General features: G+C 33.4%; 2 protein-coding genes across 2 annotated transcripts; both read right to left on the bottom strand.

Moving 5' to 3' along the window:
* Positions 1–4489: 4489 nt before the first annotated feature.
* On the bottom strand, positions 4490–5430 carry LOC107607774 (uncharacterized). The gene is made up of 2 exons (XM_016309678.3): positions 5093–5430; positions 4490–4975 (listed from the first exon to the last, which is right to left on the bottom strand). Exons 1-2 carry the CDS (start codon positions 5300–5302, stop codon positions 4670–4672), a joined length of 516 nt encoding a protein of 171 aa, XP_016165164.2. The 5' UTR covers positions 5303–5430; the 3' UTR covers positions 4490–4669.
* Positions 5431–5955: 525 nt separating this feature from the next.
* On the bottom strand, positions 5956–8561 carry LOC107605987 (uncharacterized). The gene is made up of 2 exons (XM_016307947.3): positions 7610–8561; positions 5956–6467 (listed from the first exon to the last, which is right to left on the bottom strand). The coding sequence occupies exons 1-2, from the start codon at positions 8326–8328 to the stop codon at positions 6392–6394; spliced, it is 795 nt and encodes a 264-aa protein (XP_016163433.1). The 5' UTR covers positions 8329–8561; the 3' UTR covers positions 5956–6391.
* Positions 8562–17649: the final 9088 nt, after the last annotated feature.

Below are 17649 nucleotides of genomic sequence, written 5' to 3'. Positions count from 1 at the left end.
TTGTTCATCTAACAAGGTACGCGTAATATCTCTGCCTCTTTGCCATTAGGAACTTTGTCTTCGTTCATGTTTCTGTGGCTATATGGTCTTTGATGGAAAAAAAATGGTAACTAAATATGTGACAATTTGGATTTTTGGGCATTAAAATTTTGTCACTTGATGCATGCCTTGTTTGCTGTATTGTATTGGTTTAGGGTTTAGTCAGTGTAATTTTTTTCTGTTTTGGATGAACAATTTTAGTAGTTGATTGGTGTTGTACTAGTATTAAAATGTGTATTTTTCTGCTTGAAATTTCAGATGTCAACACTCATAACATTTGTGATGCACCACATGGGTAGGTTAGAAAGTAATCAAAAGGGTGGTTTGCAATATTCTGGGGGTACTGTTAGCAACATTGACAGGGTATGTGTGGATACTTGTAATTTATTTCTGGTAGAAGGGTTGTTTCTCGATTTAGGTTACATAGGTTTTAAGGACGTTCATTGTTTAGAGCCCGGTTTTGACTTATCAAATGGTTTAAGGCCGCTTAAGAGGGATGCTGATGTTATTAGTATGTGTGATGCTGCGATGAAAAATGGTAATAGGGTTCACTTGTATTTTGAGCATCCTGTTCTAGAAAATCCTGAGTACGTAGATGAAGTCAAGGTATCTGAGGATGAGGTAGAAGTTGTAGAGGTAGATGATGAGGATGTGTGTCGTGATGAAGAAAGGCAGGGAGAAGATGAGGTGATGGAAGATTGGTACAATGGTAATGGGGAAGTGGCTCAAGACAAGGGTAATGTTGAGACTACTAATGTACTACCAACTGAGGCACCCCAAGTTGAGGGAGATCAAACTACCGGATATGAAACCAATGAGGATGTCGGTAGATATGGTAGAAAGAGAATTAGAAAGAAACATGCAAGGCCACCACCATTGGGTACCACCAAAGTAGTAGGGGAAACACCAGCTGAAGAAGTTAGAGGAGAAGCAGAATCTGCGCAGAATGTGTCAAATGAAGATGTGAATCCGCATGTTGAACCTGCCATTGAAGGTAAATTCATTTAGAAAATTATGCAATTTAGGTTTCATAAAAATACTAAACTGCGATGTTGTTAACAACGAATTATTTTATTTTATGTTATTGTAGAAGAGAATCATAATAAGGAGGGAGACGATAATTTAAGACAATTAGGAAGAAGGAAGAGACACTCAAGGCCACAACCATCAGGTCAGAAAATTATTCCTCCCAGGGACAATGAGGCCCCAACAGTGGTTGTGCTTGTACATGAGGGTAATGCTGATGGAGTTGATAAGGGTGGGGAAAATGAGTTCCAATACGAGTCTGAGGATCTTCACAATTTAGCTGAATCAGATGATGAAAACGGGGTCCCGGTATTTCCACAACACAATCCTGAAGCACGCTTTGGCCAAGTTAGACTCGAGCTGGGCATGGAGTTTGCAACGATGCAAGAGTTCAAGGATGCTGTTAAGAAGTTTAACATCCAATTGGGGAGGGAAGTGTTCTTTTTAAAGGTGGAGCCTCTAAGATGCAGAGTTATTTGTTATAATCAGGACTGTCTGCGGGAGGTGTACTGTTCAAGGAGAAATTTCCCACCAAGTTTTCAAATCAAGACGCTAGTTGATGAGCACACATGTCCAAGGAGTAACAAATCTAGATCGGTAACCTGTAAATGGGTGGCTGGAGAATTAATTAACAAGCTTATAATTTCTCCTAATTTGATACAAAGGGAGGCAGAAGAGTGGTTCAAGGTAGAATATGACATAAGTGTAGGTGAGCGAATGATGTATAGCGCAATGGAGATGGCAAAGGATATCATTGAGGGGACGGAGAAGGAACAGTATGGTAAGCTACGCAATTATTTATCGGAGCTGCTTAAAAGCTAATCCTAGTTCTACATGTACTATGAGCACACATCCACAACCAGAGGATTTGTCTAAGTTCAGAAGTTTGTATATATGCTTAGAGGCATGTAAGAGAGAATTTAGATATGGTTGTAGGCCTTTTATTTGCCTTGATGGAACCTTTCTTAAGGGGTATTTTGGGGGTCAACTACTCACAGCTGTAGGACAAGACGCGAATAATCATCTATTTCCTATAGCATATGCTGTGGTTGATGCGGAAACAAAGGAAAATTGGAAATGGTTCTTGAATTTACTTCATGACGATATCGGTGATTACAAAGAATTTGGGTAGAACTTCATGAGTGACAAGCAAAAGGTAATTTATACATCTTGTCCTATTAGATAATTTGTATTCATGCACTTATGTTGTGATATTGAATATTGGGTTTTTGCCATGTGTATTAGGGATTGGTTCCAGCACTCCAAGAAGTCATGCCAAAAGTTTCACATAGATTTTGTGTGATGCACATGTGGCAGAACTTGAACAAGAGATGGAAGGATAAAGAGTTAAGAGGAGCTCTGTGGCAGTGTGCTCGGGCAATGACAGATTTGGAATTCAAGAATGCAATGGCATATGTCAAGCAGATCAATGTAGGAGCTTAGGAGTACCTGTCAAGTTATGAACAATCATCATGGTCGAAATCAGGCTTTTCTGAATGGCCTAAAGTGGATAATGTTACCAATAACAATACTGAATCATTTAATGCAACAATAGTGGGCATGAGAGGAAAAAGTATCCTAACAATGCTAGAAGAGATGAGGTTCTACATCATGAGGGTTATGGCACAGCACAAAGACGCTTTATCATCATACACAGGAAAGCTGGCACCTATTCAGATGAGTAGGCTTGAAAAGGAGAAAAAAGAGGGTAATTACTGGGAGGCCCAGTGGGTTGGGGATGATGAGCATAACTTATTTGAGGTGAGGAGACATGGACACAGGGTTACTGTTAACACACTAGAAAGAACATGTACCTGCAGAAAGTGGCAACTGGCTGGATTGTCCTGTTGTCATGGAGTGGCTGCTATTTAAAGGAAGAATCACCGGCCTGAGGACTATGTGCATCACTGGTTATGCATGGAGCACTACAACAGGGCATATCAGTTTCACATTAACTCTGTACCCAGTGAAGAGTATTGGGATGACTATGAAGGTTATCCTTGTCTACCTCCACCATACAAAAGACCAATCGGAAGACCTACAAAAAAGAGAGCACGTCATGAATCTGAGCGTCAGGGTAATAGCCAATACAAAATGCCGTGAAAGTATGGTCAAACTACTTGTAAGTGGTGCAAAAAGGTAAACACCTCACTTGATAGTAACCCATTACTTTTGTACTCGAAATCAGTGTATACATGACTTGTTAATTTGTATTCTAAATATGTGCTAACCTATTGTATATGCTGCAGCAAGGACACAATGCAAGGACATGTGAAGAGAAGAAAAAAAGTCTTAGGGGAGATACTAGTCAAGCAACCGAAACTGCATCAGTAGCAGCAAATGAACAAGAAGATGCTGCTGATATATTAGATAGAGAGCAAGAAATGTACTATGAGGAGACTCTTGAGGCAGCTGATGAACAACAAGTTACACAAGGGCACCCCCAATCTCAAACTGATAATGAGGTTAGCTTCAATGTTAACACCTTTGTACTTGTTTTTTCTACAACATACACAGACTTCTGGAATTTATGTGTTGAATTTGTAGCAAGCCCAAGGGTCGGAATCAGATCCTGCAGCAGCATCTGCTTCAACCACCACTATCAACAAGTCAGCTCCACCAAAGGTTGCTGGTGCTGTAGCTGCTGCTCCAAGACTTGTGAGGAGGGATGCATCTAATGCTAGGGCAAAGATCTCCATTATGAGACCATCATCCACTATTGCACTAGCACATGATCCAATTAGGCCACCACAGGTCAGGTCCAGTATGGCTGCTGCTCCCACTCCAATGGCTACCTCAGTGAGGCCCAATGTACCTTTTAAACCACCACAGGTCAGGCCCAATGTGGCTGGAAGGCCCAATATTCATGTGAAGCCCAATACTTCAGCCCAAGTACATGTGCCAAATTCTAGCTCCAGTGCTCCCCCTTTGGTTTCTCAGCAAACAATGAGTGCAGCAAGCAAGGGTACCACAAAGAGATTCATGGAATTCATGCCCATACCTGCACCTTCAAAGCTTTCACAAAAACAAAAGAAGAAGCCATGATGAATGTGTTGTATTAATGTCTTTTGACATTGTAGAGCTGATTTAGGAATCCTTTGTTTTGAGTGTTAATGAGTTTTTTGGCTGACTTGTTTAAGTTGTTTTCAGTTATATTGAACTAAATTGTGTTTGACTCTGTTAAGTACTTTTGGTGGTAGATTACCTAATTTCCTTATGTCATTGCAACATTGTCACTTGATCACAGGTTATGCTTGAATTACAGGGAATGTTTATTTACTTTTTGGGGATTGTTATAAACGTTATGTAACCTGTTATGGTTAATGTGATCAGATATAGTACATTTAAATGTTAATTACCAAGTTTGTACTACAAGTATTCTATTTAGTTTTACTGCACTTTGCAAAACACAACAGACATCAGGTTCTCATCAAATTTATAGTTGAATAATTTGTTACATTCTTAATACACATCAGGTTCCATGAAAACACAATACAAGAGTTGTCATTCCCTATTTCAACCAAATTTGGCACATTCACAGTTATAAAAATACACACTAATCATTCACATTTACTCTTCATCCACTATTTAACATTAGTTCAACTCAGTTCTTAAACAGAGCAAAGAAATTGATGAAGACACCAATTGCAACCCCAATGCACATCATGATTAGAAGAATTTCAATCCTCCTTAATTTCTCCTTCAATTCTTTTGTAAGAACAGGTAGCACCATGGGGTCTATGTCCTCATACTCCACTGATTCGGACAGCTTCCTAGTGCTCTTCTGTTTGAGTTTTCCACCTGAAGATAGTCTGGGTTTGTGGTTCCAAGAACATTCTACCTCTTCAACCATGTCTTGCTCTTCCAATTCATCAATCCATTGAAAATATTTGCAATCCTGGTTTTTATTCTGTCAAGAACACAAATTGAAAACCCATGAAGAACAAATCAATCATAACGTGCAAAACACATTAAAACAGGAATAACTACAAAGACCCATTAAAGGCCAAAACCCAGTCATGCTTACCTTCCATAGTGGGCACCGAAGGAACCACCTCCCTGGGTTAGCATTCATCTTCGATCTCAGAGCAACAACAGCAAGAGAACAGCGACACATACCGTCATACTGCTTCGAACCAGAGTCTTCGCACCTATCGTTGCCGCCTTCTACCATTGATGCAGACCTTCGCTTCATCATACCTACTGCATTCATGGTTGAACGGCTATTCAGATGCATCACGTTTTCATTTTGCAATTGGAAATTAGGGTAATTGAATTAGAAAATTTGAAAACGGGTCCAGGTAAGCTTTCCATTTGCCACACAAGCTTTTCCATTTGCCACATCACACACTTCCGTCAATAGAGAAGGCATCACTTGCCGGACGGGCATTTGGTGCACGTTTTTAAATTATCCAACGATATTTTTGTCGATAATAAAAGTGAGGGGCATTATTGTCAGCGTTTAAAAAATCCGGGGATATAATTGGTGGTTAACCCATATATATATATATATATAATGTGTTATAAATTCATATAAAATGTCTTTAATTATTAAGTCAAAATTTTCAATTAAAAATTTAAAAAATTTCTTTATATAAAAGCCAAATTTATTTATTTATATAAATACTAAATTATAACTCCAATATCTTATCAAATTATTGTATATTGTATTTTGTTAATGATTTGTGGGTAAGGTAAATATCCACCAATTAAGGATAGATAAGATTAGAATTGACATGTTATAAATCTGTCAATAGAATAAGGTTGATCAATCTGTGTATAAAGTTAAGATTCAATCTAAACTTTATTCTACTTTATTCATTATCACCCCTAATCTTTGATATGTTAAGTTGGAGAATATAGTGAGAAATTAATATATCTTAAACTTAATTATGTGCTAATCATCAGAAAATGCTATCCATTGCATAGTCATAGAACCATCTAACAGTACAACCAAGATAAAGAATAAAAGAAACATACAGGCTAGTTAAAGCCACCTCTATGAATATCTAATAAACCCACAACACTGTTCACACTTTCATATATGCCCTGTCATGTCTAAACATCAGTGAAACATTAATTACATGAAGCACATACAACAATACTTGTAAAAGTGTTAATATTGGATCACAATATATTCTTGAGAGCCAGGCTCAAAAGTTGGACTCATCTGAATTATTTATCAAAGTTAAAGCCGAATCAAAGTATTATCAATGGCTATAATTCCATGATGAGCCTGTGTATGTGGACTTGTTTCAACATATAAAGGATGCATTCATTCCACGAGTACTCTATCATTTTTCATCACACCAACATGTCGACAATGTTATTTCTGTGTTTGCCTTTTGCGTCTTGGAATGCAAGGCCAGCAACGATGACCGTTACTCTTCTCATTCCTAACCCTAAAAATGCATAAAAAAAATCATGGTGCCCAAATTTAATTAGAAAATAATAACTTAACCAAGATAAACACATAAACGTGTAGGTCCTAAATATGATGTTACAATGCTTAATATGTAAGGCTATTTCCTTTTTTCTTTTTCTCTTTTTTTGTCAAAGTAGACACCTGTTTGGCTTACAACCATTACTTGTTTAGTTAGATTAGTAAGGAACAAAAAGTAATTGCATATTGCAATAGCTAAGAAACAAACGTCTGGTAAGTATCGATTATGCTACGTGTACACAAAAATCAGCTACCAAAGTCAGTTACTAGTATAAAATATACGTTAAAATAAATACACATTAAAAGTAAATTAAATCACATATATATTTATACACAAATATATTAGTGACTAATTTTAGTGATTAATTTTAGCATATAAAAAATATTTTTGAATGACTATAATACCCCTTTTGATTTGATTTAGGTCAAGTCCTTAAAAGAAGCACCAAAGGACATTTTCAATCAAAGTAAGTGGTGCCAATTTCCCCCTATAATCGATCACACACAGGGAGAATGGAGTGGTGTTAGATGAACATCGAAAATTGAAAATCAATTGAAAACCAATATTCATTGGTTTCGATATTCAATACGATAAAATGGTAAAAACATTTTATAAGATGAAATCTAGAATCTACCCGACAGCGTGTGCGCGTTTGTAACTTTTGTTTCTCTTTTACTTTTTCAGTTACCAAAATTTTGGGACCGAAACCCTAAGATCATGTTATAGTACTTTGAAGCAAATATTCCCCAAGATCCAGATCAATTTGAAGGATATACAATTGAATGTTCTGTTCTGAAATCAGAACCAAACAAACAACGGAAAACTCTGCAAGATTCAACTAACTAACAGCACGAAATAAAATAAAAAAATTGTATAATTACTTCTCCTGTTCTAGAATCTTGTCCCCTGTACCAACTATATGATTTAATTTAATATGTAGAATTTTAACAAAATTAAGATGATTTAAGAAAAGCACATGGCATCAATTTTCTAATTTTTAATCAAATAACAAACAGAAAATCAAAGCCATATATATGTTCTTAAATTGTTTTATGTAAAGTTGATAGACGAGAATTATTAGATAATTCGGTAAAATATACCTGGAATTACTTGTGCTGCTGCTGCTATTACTACTGCTACTGCTACCAGATCTCTTGGTGGAGCTGCCACTGTTAAGGCTTGAAGAACCACTGTCATCACTCTTCTTCCACCACTCCTTATCAGAATTATTATTATTATTAGTCGTTGGCCTCGGCGATACTTTGCTGTTATTCGCCGAGGCCAACGACTCATTATTCTTGTTCTTGTTCTTATTTTTCTTCTTAGATCCCAAAGAGAAAGAAGGGATCACCATCTTCAGATAGAATCCACCTGATCCGCGATCAATGCTTCCACTTCTCCTAACCACCCTTCTACTACCTCCGCCGCCGCGGCCACTGCCGTTCTTTAGGCTCTTTGTTTTCCTCTGGTCCTCCGCCGCCGTGGGCGCCTCCTCTGAATTGTTGTTATGTCTGTGGTGATGCTCGACGAGATCCTTGAGAGAGAGCTCGTAATTGGACTCAGGCATGTTCTTAACCATCTCCATGAGCTCCCTTTGGCCTCTGACTATGGCTTGTGTTCGAGAAGCAGGGGACATGCTTCTGTAATGGTGGTGGTGGTTGGCTCTGTTGTGATCACGTGAGGGGCTCGTGCTCCATAGAGGAGGAGAATCCACTTCTTCGTCCCATGATGAGTTGTAACTACGATGCGTGGTTGTTGTTCCATTTCCATTGTAGAGAAGAAATGGATTGGTTGGTTCGTGTGTTCGTGGATCAAGCATGATGTCTCTCTTGCTCTGTTTTTTTGGTGGTTCTGTTTTGTGTTTCTAATGTTTGTTTGAAGCAAAGGTGTTTGTTTTTCATTCACCGACGACACGGTTGAGATAGGAGTGAGAAGTGAGAGCTGTTAATGAATAAAGAATAATGCTTATGCTGCTAAATGCTAATTAATTAATTATTTAATTAATTTGTTTGGTAATCGGGATATTATAGTGTTGAATGAGGGAATAAAATTAACAGGGATTAGCCTCCTTAAGGCTTAAAGTCAAGGGATTCTGGATGCTGGTGGATTTGTGGGGCCCAATTCTTTAATTGCTCTCTCACCCTCACATTTCTCTCGTTTGTCTCTTCTTTTTTTTTTTAAATGTAACTTTAATCTTTATTTTTCTAAAAGAAGAAAACGATATTGATTCTATTATTTGCGCATTAAGAAATTAGATCATGCTTCTAGATTGATATGTGCTCGTATTTTTTTTTAGTCTCATGGTTTAATTATTATATAAATCAAATAAATATAAGATTTGTCCTTTTTTTTTACTAAATATATTTAAATTTCTACACATTTTTATATAGATGATTTTTAATTTTTAAAGTATATCTCATCATTTTAATAGAAGATATCATTCTATCTTTTTTGCAAATAAAATATATGTTAAACTCTAAAAAATATCAAATGACGTGAGTACTTGTAAAAGATATTCTGATACTCAAGTCAGCAATAATTTAAAGAAGTGATAGAGTGATTTAACTAAGTAGTAAATTTTTAAATGTCTTTTATTTTCTATTTTATTTATCTTATATAAATAACCATTCGATAGTACGGTGTTATGTGGTTGTTAGTAAAAAATAATTTCTTTCGAAAAAATGAACATTCAAGAGTCAGTAAACGTGTATCTTCAAAGAAAATTTACACCGAGAAAGAATCTTTTAGTAGGGAAGATCGAGCAAAAGTCTATCATGATTAGTCAACAAGCTAATCGATATGTTGAATCGAAGGTTCCAAAATTCGAGGGTTGCTTTTGAACGTTACTTTTGTCAAGCAAAAGAAGCGGGAACGGTTACCTATGGATTGATGAGCGTGGAAGTTACACTTTAATTTGATTGGTCAATGATCTTTATAAATAGGAGAATGTTCGAAGGCACAAGGGTTGGAACTTCGTTTCAGAAAATAGTCAAGTACACTCATATTCCAGCGAATTTCTGAGTCTGCGTTCGAGTTTTTTTCTGTAGGGTTCCTTCCATTGTTTTATCTTTTATTTACATTTTCTGCAAACTTTACATTTTCTTGCAAGTTTATCTTTTAAGCAATATTTAATTTCATTGTCCAATTTTACATTCAAGTATCTTTATTTTCCGTTTCAAAAGTCCTTTGATTGAATCAAAAGTATTTTACTGTTTTTTTTAAATTCAATGCAAACCATTTCGAATTCAGTCAATTTATTTTCAAAGTCTTTATTTACTGTTTTCAGATTTCCTTAAGTTTTTGTCCGATCGAAAAGTCTTTGATGCACTTTAAAAAAACTGATACTCATAAAAAAGGAGTAGATTTTGTTCCCAGACCATTAGATATCGAATTACTCTCAATTTTCTAAAAATCAACAAAACATTGGTATAATTCATTTTCGAATCATATGTATTAATTTCAGCAACAACTATTAAATGAATGTGTTGATCTTTTTAACTAATCTTTGACTAATTCTTCGAGATATTAGTGAATACTTATGTAAGAATTACTGTAGTTGTACTGGGAGTTTTAATATTTATTTGAACTATTTCTCTTAATTATAAATTATAATCGCCAAATTATAGGTATAAGGGTCGAATTATTATGTGCAAAAATATTAGTAATAGCTATTTTATGAGTTATAAAAATCTTAACATTTTTTTGACTTAATTTTTGAATTCAAAATTGTAATACTGAACTATAGTGACCAGACCTCTATCAAGAACAAAACAAACAAAAAAAAATAAATAGAAAAACTAAACTAAATTCTTATAGATCCGTTACACAAAAATAAATCTAGTTAATAAATTATGTAGGGACTTGAATAACTCCGAACTTCGGCTCCTCTCTCCTATGTCTGGCCCCTTACCATTATGAGGTTGTTGATGATAAGTAGATTAATCAGAGGAAAGCAAACTCCTCCTCAAATAATGCTTAATAACTTGTTTCAAGTTATATAGATTATATATATTATATTACATATAAACAATATGCATTGGAATAATATTATTTGTTTCTTTCACCATATACTTAAACGGTTCCGGGCCACAAAGAATGATTACCGTGTATGGCATGAGAGACCCACCTCAGGTGTTGCACCAAAAAAGATATACGTGCACTAGTGGATAATTATTGAGTTATGAGGGACTAAATCCCCATTTTGGACTTTAAGATTTACGCGATTATTTATTTTGGTCTCCAAAATTTAAAATTATCTATACTGGTCTTCTATATTTAAGTCTGGGCACTAATGTAGTTCCTCGACTCTTTTCGACAATGACTAGACAAACGGAATGCTGAGATGGCATCCTCCCTACCATGCTGGATAATGAGCAAACGACGTCGTTTACCCTTGGCACCCAAACAAGTCAGAAACGTCGTCACTTTGTATATAAAAGGAGAAGAAACGATGAAAACCCAAAATAAAGTATTCTTCTTTTTCTCTACCTCCACTATTCTTCATTTCTGACTTGTTGGGCACCAAGAGTAAACGACGTCGTTTACTCATCATCTAGCGTGGTAGGAAAGGTGTCATTTCAGCACTCTGTTTGCCTAATCATCGCCGAAAAGAGTTGAGGGACCATATTGGTGCCCGAACTTAAATCTTAAAGACTAATATAGGTAATTTTGAATTTCGAGAACCAAATTGAATAATCGCGTGAATCTCAGGAACCAAAATGAGAATTTAGTCAACGGAATTCATTCGATAGTTTTATTAAATTCAAGAATATTATTATCTACTGTTATCATTATTTCCGATTAAAATCCAGTCATGTGTGTTATTAACTAAAATTATTAAACTTTTATAATCCTTACAATTCTATTTAAGATTTATGATTAAATCCAGATAATAATAATAATAATATCAATACTCTTACAAAAAATATCCCAAAATAAGTACTAGAATATATATTGTAAATTAATAATAGTAAATCCACAAACAACTTTTTATTTAAAAAAATAAAATGTGATCTATCACTATTAATTTTATAAGTAGAACAAAAAAACATGAAAAAAAATTGATGAAGACGACAACGACAGTACCAAAATCTCAGAAGACGACTATGACGGCGCTGTGAGTTTAGAAGACGACGGTGCGCTCCGAGCTCAATCGACGATGCTGGCGCTGCAAACTCAGAAGACGACAGCGGCGCTAACTAAGAAGACGACGACACGAATGGAGCTGCAAACTCAGAAGACGACGACATCGCGAATGGAGAGGGTGTTGTGTTGTGCGGTGCTTCTGGCTGTGGTCACATCTGTGGTGGAGGGGGGAGAAGTGTAGCTCAGTAATCGTTTGAGAAGGTGAGAATGGTGATTGGTGAGCCTGAGTTAGGGTTACGGAAGGGTAGAGTAATTCAGTACCTATTTTAAATTAGCGACCGATTAGTGATAACGTTATTATAAAGCGGTCACTAAATCGGTCGCTAAGTTAAAAAATAACGACCAATTTAGTGACCAATCGTTTTAAACTTGTATTTATAGTTGATTGCTAAATCGGTCGCTATCTTAACTATTAGCAACCAATTTAGCGACCACCAGTTTAGCGACTGAGTTAGCGACCAACCTTTTTCAGCTTATTTCTCTATTGGTTGCAAAATCGGTTGCTAAATTAAAAAATAGCGACCAATTTTGTGACCAACAATCCCAAGTGTTACTTCCTTATTTCGGTTGCTAATTCGGTCGCTAAATTAAAAAATAGTGATCGATTTTATCAACCAATTTTATGTTGTTCGTATAAAAAATTTATTGGTCACTAAATTGGTCGCTATTAGGACCAATTTCTTTTGTCACTAAAATCGGTCGCTGATTGTAATTTAGTGACTGATTTAGCAACCAAATTTTTTTTTGTCCTTGAAATTCTATATCGGTCGCTATTCTAAAACTTTTTTGTAGTGATTCCCCAAGTACCTTCTTGATCACTTGGAATATCTATTCTCATCCATTTTGAGAAAGGTGTTTATTCACTACACCACTTTCGACAAATAGCAGCAGTTCTGGAGCCGGATGCCGACGGTTAAGCAGAACGGATAGCAGCGGTTTCCAATCCGCTCCAAGATAGGGAGCGGCAAAACCTTTAGCTGCGGTTTATAGTAACTGATGGAATAACCGCTGCTAGTTGATATTTTGCCGTGAATTTCTGACAGAGTATTTTTGGCTAGGTCAATACGATGTTGAAGAGAAATTTTGACTCGTTATATGTTTGTCTACTTTAAGAATTCTGATATTTATGCTCTATTGAACTTCGTTTTGATTTTATAAATTCAAATGTTGACTTATTTTTTTCTTTGGCGTTTATGCTTGAATGCAAAGTCAAAAGGTGCTGATAGTAAACGAGAAAACCAAATTCGTAAATTTGTGCACATGATTAATCAAAATATTTTTTTAATTCATTAATTATTTTTTACGTAATACAAATCCAAAAATGTATGTAACACATTAAGTAACAGTGTTTAAAACATATTTTTTTTAAAAAATAGTAAGAACTTAAGTAGATTTTACACGTCAATATTTAAAAAAGAAATTTGAGTTAAAAACATATTGCGACAGTTGAAAGAAAACCGCCACCAACAAAATATCTTGAATTAACCGCTGTAATAACCACCGCAAAATAATAAACTATTGGAAGTACCTCTTTTTTTGCCGCATCAACTACCACCATTTTCCATGCTAAAAATCCACCGCTATCTGTCGTTTTTTTTTTTTTTTGTGTAGTGATTCTTATACATGTTTTAAACATACATATAGATACATAAAAGTAAAGAAATTAACATGTTGGTTTCATTTTTTTTTTCTCTTTTTTTATTTTTATTTTTTTAATTGTTGCAATGAGTATCTATGTATTCAATGTACCAATTTAATAAGTATGTGAGAACCCACTTTGATGAGAAATAGCGATAATAATACTAAGACAGTAAGACATAATATTGAATGTTCTCCAAGCAACATATATAGCATGATGAAAGTGTAGCTTCTGAGAGAGATGGGTAGTTTAGTTGGTATATGTTAATATCAGTTATTATATATATTATGTTGAGTGCCTTCCCATTTATTCACTACACAATTAAAGTGGCGAAAGTTTAGGGGCCAGCAGATTTATTAAAATTTGGTCAGCATTTAACCAGCAAAAGGAAAATGAGTAATTCTCTATCATTAGATAAAATCTCACATCATTAAATATACTATTGATAGCTAGTTGATGACTACAATTCACTAAATCTGCTGGCCCCTAACACTCTTCGTTAAAGTGATATGTTCTTTTTGGCTTTTAGAACAATTTTGGTTGGTTGAATGAGGTCATTTGCTCCCTCGTTAAGTTTTAAACTTTGAACAAATAAGACTAATATTTGCTCCGATCTTCCAGTACTTCTTGAATATCATTATTAGATTTTGTCGTCAACAAAAATACTAGAGGAGTTTATTCATAATTAATTCTAAATAACAACTTAAAATGGTGAAAAAACAGAGTCAATTTCATAGTTGATGTGAGTCAAAAGAAACTATCTATATGATATGTTGTTGTTTGCTTAATGGAGGAATAATGTTTACAATTTGAATTTGTTTGGCGTCATAAAAAATCTTAAAATATTATACCGAAGTCTTTACCTTATATATTTTTCAGGAACTAAGTTATTATATTAAATTAAAGAGTAATGTTACATGACTAATAATTTTTTTTTAAATAATATTCTATATCTTAAGTATTAAGTTTTACATGTTTAAATACTAAACTCTGATTTCTAATAGTATAAAAATAAGATATTAACTAAAAATATTGACTAATATTAATAAAAAATATTGTTTAACTCCAAATATTTTTCTAAATCAAAACATGTATAGAAATCTAAGATTTACATGAGTAGTTTTTTAATTTTCCATCAGATAACAAAGAAGCTATATATAATAATAAGTACTATAGAAATAATGAAAAGTATAATTTCATTCAATAATATTAAAAAGACAATCATTTAAAATTATTGTATTTAATTTAAGATTTATATTTATATTTTTATATATGTAATATTTATAATTACACACTTATTAAATTTAACATTACTCAACTATTTTAATAATAATTAAAAAATATAAAATAAGATCATTTTAAATTACTTTAAACCGATGATTTTTATTGTTTCTAAAACATTTTTTATTTCCTTAATCTCATAGCAACACATTAATCATATATTCATATGCAATTTTTGAGGGTTTTTATTGATTGTGTCTAAGCTGTTCAACTGTGCATGCCAACTGGCTTATGTGGTTGAGTGGGTTTCCATTACTCTTAGCTGAAAGCGAAGGATACATAAATGATATAATTTAAGTCCATTCAATATTTCATAGTTTGGTGACGTTTGAGATTTTTAGTTTCCAATAAACATATTTATGCACATCACTCACACTATATATATATATATAAGTCATGGCACATGTCATTGCCCCAATGACCAATTTCTATCATCAATCACATCATTTTCGCAATGTTTTTGGACCTTAAAAAACAACTCATCATCATCATTATTAGACAATTTTAACAATTAATCTTCCTCCGTTGATAGCAACATTGAATTGCCAAATACTGAGAAAATTAATATATGGCTGTAAGATTTTAGATTTCTATAGATGCCTAATATTTGACTCTAATATTTCCTCTTAAATATATATATCCTCATACGAATATACCTTTAAGTTAATGGTACTTTTATGCGAAATTCAATTTTTAACTTTAATTTTCTTGCGTGGCAAGGAAACCACTTTGAATGACATATCAAGAATTCAATTAAACAAATTATGTTTGTCTTGGTGATCTCCTACACTTAGGTTGTTTTCTTATTCGATCTTGGATCCTTTCCCAAGTAATTTGCATAACTTTTCAAATTTTTTAGTTAACAATTTTCTCCGCCTCACTTCTCACCTTGCATTTCACAGCCAATTTTAAAAAAGAAAAGAAAAAAATGAAAACAGCTTCTTCGTGGACTTTATGATATGATGGTAGATAAATGTGTTACGTATTCATCAAGGAAATAAGGTACATATATACTCATCAACATCAACCATCAACAAGAGATAAATGTTTCTTGTAATGTTGTTATTCTTTTTTTTTTTTTTTCATTTTTTTTAATCAAGCTAACACACTTTTATCTGCCATATTATTAAACGTGATATGAAAATTTGGGTGTTCAAAATCAAGCTAAACCGATAAAACTAACTAATCGAATTTGAGAAAATTAAAAAAAATTAAAGATAAAAAATTTGTGTTTTTATCGTTTTCTTTGCTGTTTGGTTTGGTTTTTAATTCTGACAAAAGAAAACCTAAATCAAACCAAATCAAACCGAACTAATATACCAATAAAAACCTTAAATTACCCTAACCCAATGTATTCCCATACACACATAACAAAATACTCACATTCATTCACACTCTCCCTCATCCAGTGTCGCAAACCTCATTCGTAGTCTCTCTCCAACCTATATCTCCATCGTCCTCCTTTTCTTCTGTCATCTATTGAACAGTAGCATTGCGAAAGAGGAGATGGTGGTGGAGTAGTTGAGATTGAAAATAAAACGTCGGATAATTTGACAATTTTATTAAAAAATCAACTAAAATTTAGAATTTGAGTACTTTTGTCACACGAAATTAATTTTTTATGGATATAACGTTAATTTTGTTATTTAATAGGTACTTTTCTTAGCGTACGTAAAGTTGATCGGTATAACTTAACACACATCACTTTTAAGAGTAATATTTTAAATTGATCTTAAAAAATTTTTGGTGAGACAATTTAATTCTTAACAAATTTTAATCATTAAATTAATTTTTAACTTTTTATTTTGTTAGACAAATCAGTATCTATTATTATTCAATAGAAGATCTAACATTCCTCAAAAGTTTTTAAAATTCAAATCAATCATTCTATAAAGATGAATAATATAATGTAGGGATTGGTTTATTTAATGAAATAAAAATTTAAAAATTGATTTAATGATTAAAATTTATTAAAAACAAAAATATATAACTAAAATTTTTTAGGGACTGATTTGAATAATTATTCTTTTTAATAGTGTCAAATAAAAAGGATACTTAATTATATATATAAAATAATCTATTATGATTTATAATGAAGAAAATTTGCTACTATTAATCTATTAATATGGACGTAATCTACTAATTTTATATTTTAATAAATTAAAAATATTTTTATCAAATAAAAATATGTGAAGTTTGAGAAAATAAAAAAAATAATTTGATGATGACTAAAATTATAGTCTTGGGCTGCAAACCTAAAATTGTTTGTGCTATGTGCGTTCATTGTGCAGAAAAAAAATACTCAAAACAAGCTCAATAGTGTGTGTAATCTATTTGGTTATTATACAACAGACTCAAATCATCTTAACAATACACTCTTCTTCTCTCTGACTGATAACCAAATGATCAAACACTCTCATCTCTCTTCTGATTATTACCGATGTGATTAACCTTAAATCAATGATGAAAAGATTTAAAAGCAAGCAAAGAAAGAAAAACTTAGATTAGGATTCCATCAACATGAAAAAGGTATCACCAAATTTAAGCAACAAAAAAAGAGGAAGAAAAGTCAAATGCTAGTGGCAAAAACAAAAATCTAAATCAAGGTTGAATCAAAAAAAAGGTCAACATAGCATTTTCATCTTTGTGCTTTCATTATAACTTGTTGAAGCTGTTTTCCTCCTGCATGCACCATTCAAGTAAGATGAAGAAAATGAAAGTTGTGTATTATTACTACTACAAATCAAAGGTCAAAAACAAAATTTGGAGTCAAAGAATGGATAAATGGCTTAGATCCTTGAAGCCAAAAGAAAAAGAAAGAAAGAGAAGCAACTAGGTAAGGATGAATGCTAACTCTAATCACTGCTACTATCCTACCTCTTCTCTGTGTCTCTAATTTGAATTTTGAAGAAGAAAAACAAAGTCAAAGGTGTTCAATCAAGCTCACGTTTGGAAGCTTTACTCTTCTTTAAAAATAATAAATGGCCAGAAATTAAAGTAAAGAGAGTGAGCACACTATTTGTATCTTCATAACTTTCGAGCTTAACATTCTTCTCTTTCATGGTTTTACATTGA

Source organism: Arachis ipaensis, chromosome B7, assembly GCF_059453495.1.
Source record: "Arachis ipaensis isolate K30076 ecotype BB chromosome B7, ASM5945349v1, whole genome shotgun sequence".
Lineage (NCBI taxonomy): Eukaryota > Viridiplantae > Streptophyta > Magnoliopsida > Fabales > Fabaceae > Arachis > Arachis ipaensis.
This window is presented reverse-complemented; position numbering and strand designations above follow the sequence as displayed.